The 16,559-nt window shown below is 37.4% G+C and overlaps 1 protein-coding gene across 1 annotated transcript in view; it reads right to left on the bottom strand.

Annotated features, from left to right (window-relative positions):
• The window catches only part of SLC35D1 (solute carrier family 35 member D1), a 50,299-nt gene that overhangs the window by 24,058 nt on the left and 9,682 nt on the right, over positions 1-16,559 (bottom strand). Inside the window, exon 8 of the mRNA XM_019448941.2 lies at positions 15,681-15,773. Within this exon, the coding sequence (XP_019304486.1) occupies positions 15,681-15,773 (93 nt within the window). The remainder of the gene's footprint in view (positions 1-15,680; positions 15,774-16,559) is intronic.

The following is a 16,559-nucleotide window of genomic DNA, read 5'->3' as shown; positions in this document are numbered from 1 at the left end:
TCTGGCTAATCTGAGCAGCTCTCCCAGATGGCTAGTATGAAAGACTTTCTCAAACATTGAAACATACTTCTTTCCTACAACATGTGAAAACTCAAATACAGCATTAGTTACACAAATTTGGCTGAGGTCTATGCAGGGTGAATTACTATTTTAAAACAGCTGATGGTAAAAGCAAGGTTTTGCTGCTGTTTTGTTTTTAAGCTAAAAGCAAAGGAGTGAAGAGAAATGAAAGGGTGTAGTGATCACCTCATCTCTCAACCAAGAGGGAAGGTTTCCCTCTAAAGTACATAACGTCTCTTACAATATCAATTTGTTAAGCAAATACGATAAACACTCCACCTTTTATCTTTCTGCCAACCCAATCAGCTTCAATTCTTGTCACTTCAACATAAATCTCATAGCTCCAAGGCTCCAGCAATACGAGGCTCTTCATTGTTTATAAAATGTAACACGCATTTTCACACTCATGTGCCTTTGCTTAGAATGTCCTTCTCAACACTCTCCTGACTCCTGTTGGCAGATCAAACTAAAACGCAAGCAGCCACTATATGGAGCCTTCCTGATAAGAACTCTCTCCTCTGCCCCAGCAGTACTTCCCTCTAGGACTCTCTCTCCAAACTGCAAGTCTTTCTACACAGTGTCTACAGCTTCCTGCAGGAGGACCCACATCACATCTACCTAAGCAAATTCCTAACACAGCAAACAGTAGACACTCAATTTGTTCAAGGTTCTTTCTTTGTTGAGGCATAATATGCAAAAAATAAAATCAACCACTTAAGTGGTGATCCCCTCCCAAATTTACAACCTCTGATTATAACCTATGGCGACGTCTGATCTATTGTCTGTTACTAGAGTTTTGTTCTTCAACAATTTCCTACAAATGGGATTGCACAGCATGTACTCTTATGTCTGGCTTTTCACTTGGCATAATGCTTTTGAGAATCACTTATGCTGTTGATCATTTTTGTTACATTTATTTTTATTACTGATTAGTATTCCATCTTATGACTATACCACAATCTGTTTAGTCACCAGTTAATAAATATTTAGGTTGTTTTCATGACTTGTTATTAATAAAGCTATAATGGGCCTTTGAATACAAATCTCTGTGGACATTTTTATTTTTCTCAGGTAGATATCTAGAAAATGGGTTGGCTGGTTCTTTCAGTAAATGTATCTTTAACTTTCTAAGAAACTGATGAAATAACTATACTATCTTGTACTCCCACCAGCACTCTATGAGAGTTCCTATTGCTTTACCTTCTCATCAGCACTTGGAACTGTATGAGACCACTGTAGTATAAGTAAATGGTATCTCACTATAATATTAACTTGAATTTTTCTAATGATTAACGAAGTGGAACATATTTTTTTTCTCTCTAATGATTAATGAGGTTGAGCATATTTTATTTTTTTTAAGTTTTTTAAAAAAGATTTTAAAGTAATCTCTGTACCCAATGGTGGGCTCACACTCATAACCCCAAGATCAAGAGTCACATGCTCTACTGACTGAGCCCGTCAGGTGCCCTGACTGAGCATATTTTAATGTGTTTATTTGCCATCAGTATTGCTTCTCTGGTGAAATGTCTGTCCAAATCTCCCAAATTTATCTATTTGTCTTATTACTGAGTTGTTATTTTTCATATATTCTGGATACAAGTTCTTAATTTTTTATATATATAAAAATCACACATATATATGATTATCATATATATGACTGTGTATTTTCTAAAAAATTACATATTATATATGATTATTATATATTATATACATGGTTGTGCAAATATATCCTCCCAATCTGTGGCTTGCCTTTTTATTTCTTTAATGATGCCTTAAAAAACGAAAAAATTTAATTCTGATGTAGTCTAACTTATTTTATCTTTTACAATTCTTGCTTTTTATGACTTTCCTATGAAGCTGAGATTTTCACAGAGATTTTCTCCTATATTTTCTTCAAGTTTTAAGTTTTAACTCTACATTTAAGTCTATACTAGGGCTGCTATAAATAAAGTTCCACCAATTGAGTGACTTGAACAACAGAAACTTTTGTGTCACACTCTGGAGGCTGGAAGTCAAGATCAAGGTGCCAGCAGGGATGGCTCCTTCTGAGGGCTGTGAGAGACAATCTGTTCCAGATTCAAGGCCCAGAGTTTTCCTTTTCGGAACGTTTTTAACTAAAATTCAATTTCTTAATAGAAATAGAGCTAAATAGCCCCATTAATTAATTAAGCCCCCTTAATTAATTAATTCAAGGCCTAGAGTTTTCCTTTTGGGAAGGTTAACTAAAATTCAGTCTCTTTAAGAGAAATAGAGCTAAATAGCCTCATAAATAGAAGCTAAATAGCTTCTAATTATTTTAATTTAGTAGAGCTTTTTAATTATTTAGTAGAATAGGGCTTTTCATGTTATCTACTTCTTGAGTGAGCTTTGGTAGTTTGTCTTTTTAAAGAATTTGTTCATTTCATCTTAGTTTTTGAGTTTATGGCATAATGTTGTTCCTAATATTCCATTATACCTTTAGTATATGCAAGCTCTGTAATGATATCACTCTTTCATTCCCTATATTGATAATTTGTGGATTCTCACTTTTTGCCCTGATCAACTGGCTATGGTTGAGCCATTTTACTGAACTTTCATTGGCCTCCAGGTTTTAGGTTCACTGATTTTTCTCTATTGCTTTTCTGTTTTCTATTTCACTGATTTCTGCTCTTACCTTCCTTATATTTACTTTGGGTTTAATTTGCTCTTATTTTTTTCTAGTTTCTAAAGGGAAAGGCTTAGGCCACTGATTTTAGACCTTTCTTCTTTTCTAATATATGCATTTAATTCTATGGATTCACCTCTAAGCACCACTTTAGCAGCATCCCATAAGCTTTCCTATGTTATGTCTTAAAAATTTTTAATGTTTATTCATTTTTGAGAGAGACAGACTGTGAGTGGCGGAAGACCAGAGAAAGAAGGAGACACAGAATCTGAAGCAGGTTCCAGGCTCCAAGCTGTCAGCACAGAGCCCAGCGCAGGGCTCGAACTCACAAACCATGAGATCATGCATGACCTGAGTCGAGGTCGGATGCTTAACCAACTGAGCCACCCAGGTGCCCCTACTATGTTGTGTTTTAATTTTCATTCAGTTTGAAATGTTTTATTTTCTTCATGATTTTTTTGTTTGATCCATGTGTTATTTAGAAGTGTTTATTTCCAAACATTTGAAGATTTTTCCATATATCTTTATGTTATTAATTTCTAGGTTAATTCTGTCCTGACCAGGGAACAGACTTTCTATGATTTCAATTATTTAAAGCTATTAATAATCATTTTATGGCTCAGAATATAGTTTAGCTTGGTATATGTTCCATGTGCACTTGAAAAGAATGTATATTCTGTTGTTTTTGAGTCGAATGTTCTGTAAATGTCAATTAGGTCAAATTAGTTGATGGTGTTGTTCAAGTGTTCTATAGCCTTAATGGCTTTCAGTTTAGTTGTTTTATCAATTACTGAAAGAGGAGTGTTAAAATCTCCAACTATAATTGTCAATAATGTACTTATCCTTTCTGTTTTATCAGTTTTTGCTTCAGATATTTTGAGGCTTTCTCATTAAGCACATTCATATGCAAGACAGTTATGTCTACTTAATATATTAACTCTTTCAGCATTATGAAATGTCCCTCTTTATGGTATAGTTTCCTTTTCGTTTACTATACTTTGTGTTTACTATACTATAGTTTGTGTTGAGCTTCTTGTATGTGTAGATTTAGTTTTCATCAAATTGGGAAAGACATCTGCCATTAATTCTTCAAAAAGTTTTTCTACCCACCCTCTTCTTCAGGACTACAGTTACACATATTATAGATCTCTTGATACTACCCTGCACGTCACTAGTAATCTGTTCATTTGTTTTCCAGTCCTTTTTTCTCCATGTGTTTCATCTTGGATAGTTTCTATTGCTATTTCTTTAATTCACTGATCTTTTCTTCTGTACTGCCTAATCTGCTGTTTAATACCTTCTACTTTATTTTTCAATTCAGGTTATTATATTTTTCCTTAAAATTTCATTTGGGTCTTTTTTTATGTACTTCTTTTCTCTTCTCATCCGTTTTCTCTCCACAATCCTTTACCACCTGTTGTCCAATGTCTGAAAAACATTTTTCATATATGTTTGGTATTCTAGTAGGTTCAGGCAGAAAGGTAAATCCTGTCCCTGTTATGCCATCATGGCTAGAAGCAAAAGACCAAATTCAATTACTGACTCGAATTATAAACCTATCTCATATGACGCCTCCACTGGGAAGCTTTGCACAAAAACCTGCATTCATATCAGGCTCCTTCTTGCCAAACTGTCAAGAACACTAAGTGCTACTTTTATCACTGACACTGCATGTACGTGACTAAGTACGTGTATGTATGTGACTATTTGTATATTCATGATCATCTATCCAGACACTTTGAATGCCTTCATGGTTTATCTCTGTATCCACAGTGCTTAACAAAGTGATAGCGAATAGATGTTCCATAACTGTAAAATGATGAAGAATAAATGAAAGAAGTCATAGTCTCATTCTATGCACTTTCATACCTGTAAACACACCCTCCTCTCTGACGAAAAACCATTAAAACACAATAAAGTACAGGCTGGGAAGACTCAGGAGACCAGCCTCTACCAGCAAGACTATAAATTCCTTGAGAGCAGGAACTATGTCATATATGTCATTTCTCCATAGCCCCAAGCATTTAGAAGTGTTAGGTACAAATAGCTGAGGTGGATTAAACATCCATGATCTCTGGCTTAGTATCATTTTCTACTGCAGATGAGTTAGACTTTACTTGTTAATACACCCACACACCTAAGCACCTGGGTAGCTCAGTCGGTTAAGTGTCTGACTCTTGATTTTGGCTTAGGTCATGATCTCATGGTCTGATCATGACATCGCCCCACATCAGGCTCTGCACTGAGCATGGAGCCTGCTTGAGATTTTCTTTCTCTCTCTTTCTTTTCTTTCTTTCTTTCTCTTTCTCTCTCTCTCTCTCTCTCTCTCTCTGTCTCCCCCTCTCTGCCCCTCCCCTCCTCATGCTCTCTCTCTCTCAAAAAAAAAAAAAAAATCATGGGAAAAGAAGAACATTTAATACACCCACATACTACTTGTACACACTACTAGATTTAAAGTTTTAGATTAAATCTATAGAATTTTAAATTTTCTTAAAATGGCAAAAGTCATTTTACTGGCCTATAACTTGTTAGTTTTTGTATTGAGTTTAGTTTCTCTTTTTTTGAAGAGAAAGGCATAACCCAGAAAACCAGCAGGTGGGCACAGAAGAAGTATCTTTGGGAGGGTTATTGGTACAGAAGCCATTGTACCTAAAAAAAGCAGCACACCAGGATTCCGAAGCCCAGTATCTTGCACCACCTCACCACTGTTTCATTATGCCAGCATTAGCTTCTGCAAGGGAAGTTAAACTGGGTGCACATTAAGGTTTCTTCCAACTCTAACATGAGTGTTAGATCAGCTTCATAAGGAGAGACTTTACTTCAAACTGAAACACATAAAAGAAATATCAGGTCTGGGGCACCTGGTTGGCTCAGTCAGTTGAGCGTCCAACTCTTGATTTCAGCTCAGGTCAAGATCCCAGGGTTGAGGAACTGAGCCCTGCATCAGGCTCCACAGTCAGCACAGAAGTTCTCTCTCTCTCATTTTCTCTCTCTCTCCCTTTGCCCCTCTTGCCCACTCGTACGTATCCTCTCTCTCTCTCTGAAAAGAAAAGAAAAAAAAAAGAAAAGAAAAGAAAGGAAAAGAAAAGAAAAGAAGAAAGAAATCTCAGGCCTAAGAACTTTCCTCAACTCTAAATTATCCTCCTTTCCTAGATAAGCTACTCTTTTACTCCAAAGTCACTAAGAGAATAAGCTGGTGTGATGGACCATGAGGATTCTCTGAACCTTAGTTTCTGCACATATAATAAGAGAAATAACTCTACAAGGCTATCTTGTAGAGTTGCTATCAGAATTAAAGATAATTATGGATACAATGGTATGAAGGAGGTCCATCTCATTCAATAAATAATGTCAGTTTTCACATGTAAACATCATTTCTATTTTTTTTAATTAAAAAAAAATTTTAATGCTTATTTTTGAAGGAGAGAGAGACAGAACACGAGCAGGGGTGGGGCAGAGACAGAGGGAGATACATGACTCCGAAGCAGGCTCCAGGCTCTGAGCTGTCAGCACAGAGCCCGATGCGGGGCTCGAACTCACAGCCTGTGAGATCATGGCCTGAGCCTAAGTCGGATGCTTAACCGACTGAGCCACCCAGGTGCACCTTAATTTTTTTTGTCAGTGACCTAGGAGTGGAAAGAAATCAGTTATTTGGCAAAGGCTTCAAATAAAACTCTCTATATACCTGAGCTCCTTCCCTCCTTTAGCTCTAAACATTTCTTCTGGTTTCATTTTGTATTTTTAAATCTACTAAGTCCCCGTCATGTGCCAGGTCCCACAGTTGGCCTGCGGGTACTGTGCTGAAGACAATTTAGTTCAGGTTTGCTAATAAATGAAGGAACAAATTGTGACAATAAACAAGTACTACCTTTTATTTGTGGAGTGCTTTATAGTTTACAAAATGCTTCTGCATACCTCATGTCATTTGATCCCCAAGTAACCCCGTGAGGTAGAAAGGCCAAGCCTTCTTATCCCCAGAAGACGAGGAGTAACTTACTTTAGGTAACATAGCTAATACATGGTAGGCTTGAGTGTATACACTCAAGCCCAAGTTTTTCTACACTGAGCATTACATTTTATTTGGAAAAATGCCCCAAATATATACTGTACAGTCCCCTCTGGGAACATAATAACTGTATCTATAGAATATTAAAATAAATCCCATGAACATGATTCAATTTACATAGAATTCAAAAATTGAAAAACAATTCTCACAGGATTGTTTTCCCTCCCTAAATACTAGGCCTGTCTCTGGAGAAAACCACTCTACAGCAGAAGCAGCCTATTGCATTCCTCTGCTTTGCCACAGGAATGGATCTTTGGCTACAACAGAACAAGCAGCAGCCATTTGAAAGTATAGCTGTAGGATAAATATGACCCAAACACTACCTTAGTAGAATGGAGTCTACTCCCTATCATAAAGATAGCATAAAAAAACAATTGAAGCTACTGCTTATTAAGAGCTTATTATACTTCCGGGTTCAGAAATGTTAAGTAACTTTCCCCAAACCATCCAGCTATTAAGTGCCTGTTCTGTTAGTTAAGTACCAAGAAAAAACAAAGGCAAGGTAACATGTTCTGAGTTTTTTCTTCTAGATAGCTTCACATAGTTATCGTTATTGATCACTGAGCCAAAAAGTGGGCATTTAAATTCTAAATCTGCCATTAATTTTCTGTGAGTCCATCATAAAGTCATTTAACCTCTCTAAGCCTCTACCTAGATTACAAATATAGACAACAGTCTGCTCCATCTGCCTCTTGTGAGAAATCAATTCAGAGAATGAAATGCAGACACTTTATACAAAATTCACATACTTCCATCACAACTGTTATCTCTCAGTGATAGATTTGCATGCATATTTGTCTTCTCCCTAAGACAGGAAATACAGAAGGCACAGTGAACATATATTTTGTTAATCAAGGATGGGGGGAGGGACAGTTAAAACCAAATAAAATGTCTGCCTCCAAAGATAGCTAATAAAGAGCCACTGTGAACAAAATGACCTGCTTGGTCATTGTGTGACACAGAGCTCGATGGGCTCCCTTCCACAAGTCCTGCAATCTTCAAATGGCTGTGATTACAGCTGCACATACAAAGATGCTTAGCTTTCCTTCTGTTTTGAATGAAGTCTCTGGTTCTACAGGTGCTGGTGGTACAATGTAATACCACAAGCCAATACACACCACAGGCATAAAAAGTACGTGGCATAAATCAATGGGCAAATGGGTTATATGGACCTACCATTTCTGAAAATTAGGCATTTGGTTTGAACAAGACTTTCGGTTAAATAAAAATATTTGAAAAAAAAGTTTAATAAAAAAATGTATTCTCTAGTTGTTTAGGTTAAGGAAATTAAGAAAGGGAGTATAGGAGTAAGATTAGGCACTAACATCACATAATCAGTAAAACCAAGTCTAGGGATACAATCAGATTTTTTTGTCTTCTTTCCCAGCTCTAATCAACTGATTCTGGCTGTCTGAACCACTACCCTGGTGAACAGTCAGAGCTATTCCTGGGCTTTAGCAAGGAAGCATCGTCAAACTACTTGACAATGTCTACAAATGAACACAGGATAACATAAGCACCAATTCATCACCCCTGACCTAATAAGAAGCATGTAATAATTTCAGTGTTCACCTGAGTCTTAGATATAACCATTCTCACTCCAAGGAAAATTTGCTAAGCAGAGTCACCAACTTTATTTGAAATAAAATCCAAAGCACGAATGACATATTTTCTTACATGTTTTGAAACCTTATAAGCTTTGATACTCGTTTACTATAAGGTCTAAAAATAAACAAATCGCTCAGTTTTAGGCTTCATGGTAAATAAGGAAAAGTTGATGAATGACACCATTGTATTTTGAAACTTCTTTCCCCAGAAATCTACTGAGAAAAAAACTAAAACATGTGATCCTAGAAAGTAAACTGTTAGGGAACTGACTAAGGCAGAAGATAATATCAGTAGTGCAAATGATCTCCAAGGTTCCCTCCCTACCTTGGGAAAGCCAGACAAGTTCATGGAGCCAGTGGTCCTGGGTTACCCACCCTATCCTCCGCACTACTGTAACTACTTGCCACCACTTCTGTTCCACCTCCTCCTGGCTCAGACAAGGAATTGGGACCCAGATATCTTCACTACCTTTGCTCACAAGGCTCTACCACCTACATAAAATCTACATATAACTGCAAAACCACACATTCCAGCTTATTAACAGGGTCATTTACTCTTATTTGAAAAAAGGCATATCCTCGAAGGTAACAATGGTTAAAAACATTACTTTGTCAGTCAAACAACATGTATGGCAAAGAGAAAGATCTAGTCATTCATAACTGAAGAATAACTGATCAACCCACTTGTTTGGTATGAGGATGCCAATGCCCAGAAAGCAGAAAGGACATGTGTATGTGGAAAGAATAATTCAGGGTTTGAGAAATCAGCCTGTATGGTCTAGAGTGACCCAGAAAAGATTAATAACTCTGGACTAAACCAACAGCCTAAAATTCCTCATTATTTAGTCAGCAAAAAGAGACACCTCCACTTTTCCTGTAAAACTCATCTGAGCCATGTAATTTTAACCAGTGGTATAATGAAGACATTATACAATGTACCAGTGCCTACAGTACCAGCCTTGTGAGATCTACAGCAAGGGGTCTGTTCCTCCTTCCCTACATGAGAACACCTAGCAGGGTGTGCTGTCAGAAAGCCAGGCTCCAGCTCCTGTGACTGTGAATCACTGGCTTTGTGCTGCAGACATTCCCTTCTGGAGGCAACAACTAACAAGTTTAAACACAGTCTGTCCTAACTGACACTTTGGAAAGCAATTAGTCAACTGATACTTTATCTACCTTTATCTATGTTAACTAGATATCTTTTATTAACAGTGAGCTGGCTTTTGTAAACATCGTTTTTAAGAAAGAGAATGTTTTAAAATTAGAAGCCATGTTTTCAAAAACCAAATGTTGACTATATTGGTTCCTTGGTTTCTGGTACAGCCAGGACTTTGAGAACCTGAATAAACTTTTTTAAAAAATTACACACACACACAAACACATTCACACACACGTTTGGTTTCTCAGAAAGCTTCCAAGGATTTGCATTATGGGCTCACTAGGTTACGTTGTTCAATTGGATCCTGCCTTTCAATTTTTATAGTAATTTACGTTTTTTCTTCCTTGGCCTTCAATTCTTGCTTAAAGACTGTGTCAGCCCTATCAACCGCTCTATAGAACTCCTGCCTCCCTGGGGAGCTGACCTTTCAGAGCCCTCTTACTGGATTCCTGTCCGAACACAGGGAACTTTTCTTTCCTTTGCCTTCTAAAGTTAACAGTGAGATTTTGAAAAAAAATAATTTGGATCTGATCTTGCTTTAATTTGCATGCTCGGTCAACAGTCTGCAACCCTGAATAATGAGAACAAATTAATTTGTCCCACCACCCCCAGTTATCTTAAACTTTAGGATTCATCATAGGATAGTCATTATTTATAGAAAAACTTTATCCTTTTCTTACTGTTCCTTTTATAAAATGTAATTTAAGATACATTCACATGGCTCTACAATCAAAAAAATATAAAAAGACAAATAGTGAGAAGTCTCCCTCCCATTCCTGTTCTATACTTATTCTGTTCTCACACACACACTCACACACGAATTAGTGGTTACTTTATTAGTCTTATGTATATTCTTCCAGAGTTTCATTACTTAAATAAGTGAATACAATGTATATATACAATGTTCCCTTTTTCTTATTCAAAATGTAGCATACCATATTCAGTTTTATACTGTGTTTTAACAATTTATCTTGTTGATCTTTTCATAGAATACATACAAAGCTTCCATGCAAAATGGCTCTGGGTCAAGAAAGCCAGGAGTCCAACGGATGAGAGCAAGTTTATAAGCATTGGTATTCAGGAGTCAGGGAGCAGCTGGGCTCATGCCAACCATCAGAACAGCAGCCTAGTCTCCACACTGGCATACCTTCTGCTCCTCAGAAATTCTGTCTCAGCCCAGGAAAGGGCCCTACCTAGAGAACTAACCACCTCAGTTGATACAACCTACTCAGTTTACACTTCACAAAGCAGGGTAGGGGAGCAGAAGGGCCCTGTCCAAAATCAGACAGTGGTCAAGGACAGAACTGGATGTTGCTTCTGCATTCTGCCCTAAATTCTCTCCATTCTATCCATTATGCCATAAATTTTAGGGACTTGTCATATCTGCAGAGAAAATTTCAAATTCTTGTATGTAGCCCTTGTCCCAACTTGGAAGGGTGTGACGTGGTGGGGAAAAGCGAGAGTACTAGTAATAGTCAGGAATTCAGGATTCTAGTCCTAGGCCCTCTTTGGGCCCCAGCTTCCTCAACAGTGAAAGAAGAGGCTTGAACTGGATGCTCTCTAAGGTCTCTTCAAAGGCCTCCAATGTCTTTGACTGCCAAAGCCTGAGCATACTGAAGAGGCTGGTCCCCACAGCTATGCCTGTGCTCATGATGTTTGTTCCACCCGGAATGTACCTTCTGTTTCTCTTCTTCCACATCTTTCAAGACCCACCTTGATTCTCCTGGTAGTCATTTACTCAGAAAATGCTTCTTGTAAAGAAGCTATAGGCCCTCCTACTTCCACCTCAGCACGTAGAACCTGCTCTTACCTCCAACTAGAGGACTCCTTCGGAAGTGCCACGCACACTGGCCTCAGTCCATTCAGTTCAATCCCTGCTCAAATGAAACTGAGAAAGATGCTTTATCTAACTACCTTATCCCAAGCAGCACTTCCCCAATCACTCTCCTCCTTGTTCTATTTCTCCTTGTAGTTCTTATTATACAATTTATGTTTAGTTGATCTCACCCATTGCATTGCAAGCTCCTTTAAGCAGGGACAGGTCCTTTTTTTTTTTTTTTTTTTTTTTGTTTTTTTAATTTAGAACAGCACCTGAGTAAACACTCAGTAAATATTTGTTGAATGAAAGAAATATGATTACTTGTAAAAGATTAAGTAATGATAAGGCCAAGCTTCAGAAACTTCACTTCCAATATTACTCTGAAGGCATTTCTCACATTCAATAGCTTGTTCTGTGAGAAAGCCCTGCATGGAAGCCCCAAACAGGGGTAAACCTATAAGTCAGAGAGGCAGAAATGGCTCTGAGAGATGTAGCCAGACAAACAGTAAGAGATCTTTCTGGAGTCAGACAGATTCTAGTTCTGAACTCTGCCACTGTGGAACCTTAATTATGTTCTTAACCTCTGTAAATCAAGTAACAACCTACCTCACAAGTATATAATGAGGATTGAGGAAAATTATTTACATGGAAGCATCTTGTCAGGTACGAGGCATCATACCTTATAGGCAAAGTCTTCCTAAAGGCCAGAAGTAGCCTCAAATTGTTAATATGGGAACAGCTTTATTTAAAGATAAACTGTTCCAAGGCACCTGGGTGGCTCAGCTGGTTAAGCATCTGACTTTTGATTTCATCTCAGGTCATGATCTCACACTTAGTGAGTTCAAGCCCTGCATCGGGTTCTGCGCTGATGGCACGGAGCCTTTTTGGGATATTCTCTCTCTCTCTCTCTGCCCTGCTCTCTCTCTTTCCCTCAAAATAAATAAACTTAGAAAAAAAATAAGCTGGCCCACAAAAAAGTGTCCACTCTTAAAAAAAAAAAAAAAAAACAAAAAAAAACACGCACATAAATGAATGTCTATGTATACCGTGAAGGAAAAGCACAAGTCTAAAGATACATACTGGAAATGAACCCAACTTACTAGAAAACTCTTATCTGAAATCATGCTACATATGCCCTCTGAAATATGAAACCCTTTTTGCCAGGACTTCAGATGTACAGCCTACTGACTACTATAAAACTGAATCTTCCAATGGAGCAAATAAAACTGCAACCTCTTACAGAACACTATGGGCCTCCTGGATGCGTCAGGTTGTCTGTGGGTGGCTTCTGGACATTGTTTCTGCGCTGGTGAATAAAGGCAAACCCCTCAACCACCTCTCCAAGTTATATCTCTAACAGCAACTCCCAGAACAGGTTAGCCTTATTTGTTGCATTTAGTGGGTAAGAAAACCAAGCCCCATCTCTTCTAAAAAGCCAATCCTGATATTCAATCCACACCAATTTCTTCCTAACCTAAATATTTATGGTATGACTGACAAGCACGCACTTTGGTGCCAGATCTTATTCCATCTCTATAGCATGCCAGTGTCTTCTTTGTGTAGCAAGGACTAGGTCATATTTCTCACATATTCCCAATGAAGATGCTCAGACATACTCATCTGAATTGAACTTAAAATGAAATTGCAGTGACTTGTCTCATAAGCATACAAGTAATTTAGGCATAGAGTCAAACAGAATTCTTCCTAAGTTTCAAATGTAATTCATAACCTACTAAAAGAACACTCACTACTCATATCACTTATATTTTTACTTTGTAGGCAAAGCTCCATGAGGCACTTTGTCCCCAACAAGGAGACAGAATTGACCCACTTCCATTTTACATCCCAAGATGCCCCCAAAACACTTCTCCCACAGAACCTAGAACAGTTTATTGCTCTGATGTTGGCAGGTCTACTCCCCAAGACAACCGTATGGTCCTCAAAAGCAAGAAAAATACCTAATTCATCTTTTTTCCTTATCACCTGAGCCTAACACCATGAGACACACAGTAACACTTAACTATTTGAGAATGCTAAATGGAGAACATGTGAAGGAGAGAATGTTAAGAAAAAGAGCAGGAGATTCTAAGACTGTCAGCCAGTGTGTCCATGTACACCCCAGTAAACATATTATAAGAATAATATTGGGGCACCTTGGTGGTTCATTTGGTTAAACATCCGACTTCGGCTCAGGTCATGATCTCATGGCTTGGGGTTCAAGCCCTGTGTTGGGCTCTGTGCTGACAGCTCAGAGCCTGGAGCCTGGTTCAGATTCTGTGTGTGTCTTTCTCTCTTTCTGCCCCTCTCCCACTCACACTCTTTCTCTCTCTCTCAAAAATAAACAAACATTAAAAAAAATGTTTTTAAAGAATAATATTAATTAATAGTAAGAGTGAGAACAAACAAACATTTATGTGAAACACAAAACGCTGATAGGGTGTGATTACAGAGCAATAAAATTCAGCTTCCATTAGTTTATCACCCTAACTTGAAAGTATTCAGGTGAACTCTGTCATTCTTAAAAAAAACATTTCTTCCAAAATAAACCTTTCTTGACCTTTGCCTGGCACTTTTGTTGGAAATAACAAAAAGACTACTCAAATTCTACTCCTTTGCATAAAAAAGAAAAAAACAGTAAGATGAAAATCTAAATTTCATTCTAATATAGTTAGCAAAGCAACTTTTTTCACTATGAGTAAACATTCTCAATCATATAGAAACATTGCAAGTTGACTGTTACTGAACTTTCAAATATGCATGAATTATGTTACAACCTGGCCAATAACTTCTATTTAAATGATCATCACTCTGGAATGAATAAATATCTCCTTTGGTCAATTTTTTCAAGTAACTACAAGCTACTAGTCAAAGTCTCAAATTAATGAGAATTCCATTTTGCCAAGTCTATAGAATACCTAACCACATTAATTCTTCCAACTTTCTCATGTACAGACTGACCTCAAGATTTGGATCCATCTGTGCTGTCATGCCTGGTTACTTTACCTTACATTCTTGCCCCAAAGCTAAAGTGTAAGAGGTATTTCTGTCAAAGTCTCCTAGAGGGAGAGAGAATACTGCGGAAAGACCATGGCCTTTGGAGTTCAGGCCTGGGTTTAAACCCTAACTCTATCCACCAACAGTATAACATTGGGCAAGTTACTTAGTCTCTCTGAGCCCTTATTTCCACATTGGTACAACAGAGATAATTCAAACTTTCTAGAACTGTTCTGGGGACTGCATTGTATTACATATGTAAAGTAACTAACACATAATAGGGACTCAATAAATGTTAGTTTCTCTTCCCACTTTTTCCATAGCCACAAAATACTTCTTCAGCACTCTTTATTAGTCAGATCACCAGCTCCATTTCCTACTTTGGAGTCATTTTTAGGCCTGCTAGCAGCCAGGTCACAGTTCATTAAAACATTTATACATGTTCAAGATGATCTATGCTGTTTTTTTTAAAGCATTCTTGATGAATAAAACAAAGGGCCTTTATAAGCTTTATAAGGTCTTCTACCTTTGACTGAAGAACAATTTTTTAATAATCTAACTACTTTCAAAACCTTTTCTTTATTTTGGCTCCCACTGATTTGTGAGACTTGTGACCGTCATTAGAGTAAATAACCAATACATTTATTCTGAAGAAACTACTAGCCAGGGGAATCATTAAAAGAAATCTTGTTATAGAAATCTTGGCAAAATTCTAGGTTTCCATTTAGTCTGCAAAATTTTGTAAATTCTAACAAAATGGTATCAATTTTTTTTCCTATGAATAGGGGTTTGTTTTAAAGAAATATTCTTGTGTGGATTTATTTTGCTACTCTACTGTGGGTAGCTGTTACCACATAATGCTAAATATCTCCTAAGGAAAAAACCCAGCGTGGGATTTAAACCAGCATGACAACTGTACAACAAAACAGAGAGCTTCTTAGAAATGCCAAATATTTTGTTTAGATTTGAAGAATTCTACTAATTTAGGATTTTTTGTTTCTCAAGGATAGTCTGCCTCTATTCTTATTTTGTAGTTTAGTAGAAATGTGAAAATTCCCTTCCTCTATCCTTCTGACACATAAGAAGGACACTAGTTGGCATTCACTATTTTTATGTTAACAGTCAAAGCTATTTTGAGCCATTTTAGTACCATCCAATACTCATGCCAAGAAAAAAGGTTAGCATGACATTAGCAAGCTAAAAAATAAACTCTGTTTTTGGTCATTCAATAAGCACATTACTTTTTAACAACCCCACAGTGTATCTTGTGGACACAAATAATAATAAAATTCAAGAACATAAGCCATTAAATCATAATTAGAAAGTCCTACCTTTTGCGCATCTCCTGTAAAATATGCAATGGCCAGAGTGGGCAGAATCATGAACAGTGCATTGTAATAGAGCAGACCATATTTTCCCAGCTCCTAGAATAGTAAATAATTAGGTGTTTCATTTGGTTCTAGAAGACAGATATACAAAACTCTATATAGAATTCCACTACCATTACACACACACAAACCCTCCCCCACAATATAGACAGCAAATCAGCCAAGTCATTAAGTTTTGCAAACGTTAATGACCTAAGCTTTCAAAAGCAAGAAAAAAAGAAAAAAAAATCAAACCTACAAGATTTTTAATTTATTTGAAATAAATCCTTTGAGTGCTTAAAACCAGGGAAATAAAAATAACTTCAACTGGCTACCACAAAACAGCAAGCAGGGGAAAGTTTATTTTGAATATACACACCTCTCTCTATATAAACACAGTCCTGAAGCCCTTCCCTTTCCAGAACTGAATTAAAAGTCATCAAGTCAGTCTTGAGCTTTTAGAACCACAGCAAAATGCCATTTAAGAAAGACAGGGGGGCAGATACCAACACACATACTCACACCTAGACCAACACAGACAGACATAACTTGACAGTGAAGTATTTCTGAAAATGGATATGTGAAGTACAATGAAGATTAAGATTATTCTATCTACAACTCCCAAAAGTATGATTTGCTGTGCCCTCAGCTATTGGGCCACATACACCTTTAAACACAGGGAGCCTATGAGAACTCTGGGTCCACTTTTCATTCACACACTTCTAAGACATTCAGCTGGAAGCAGTCACCTGAAGAAGCAGGCCAGAGTTTGGGGTGAGGGGAGGAGGGTAAAGGCAAGATGGGGATGAAGTACTGAGGATGGAGGCATGATATCTGCCTAAC

Source organism: Panthera pardus, unplaced genomic scaffold, assembly GCF_024362965.1.
Source record: "Panthera pardus isolate Hobbes unplaced genomic scaffold, ASM2436296v1 HiC_scaffold_11, whole genome shotgun sequence".
Classification (NCBI taxonomy): Eukaryota; Metazoa; Chordata; class Mammalia; order Carnivora; family Felidae; genus Panthera; species Panthera pardus.
This window is presented reverse-complemented; position numbering and strand designations above follow the sequence as displayed.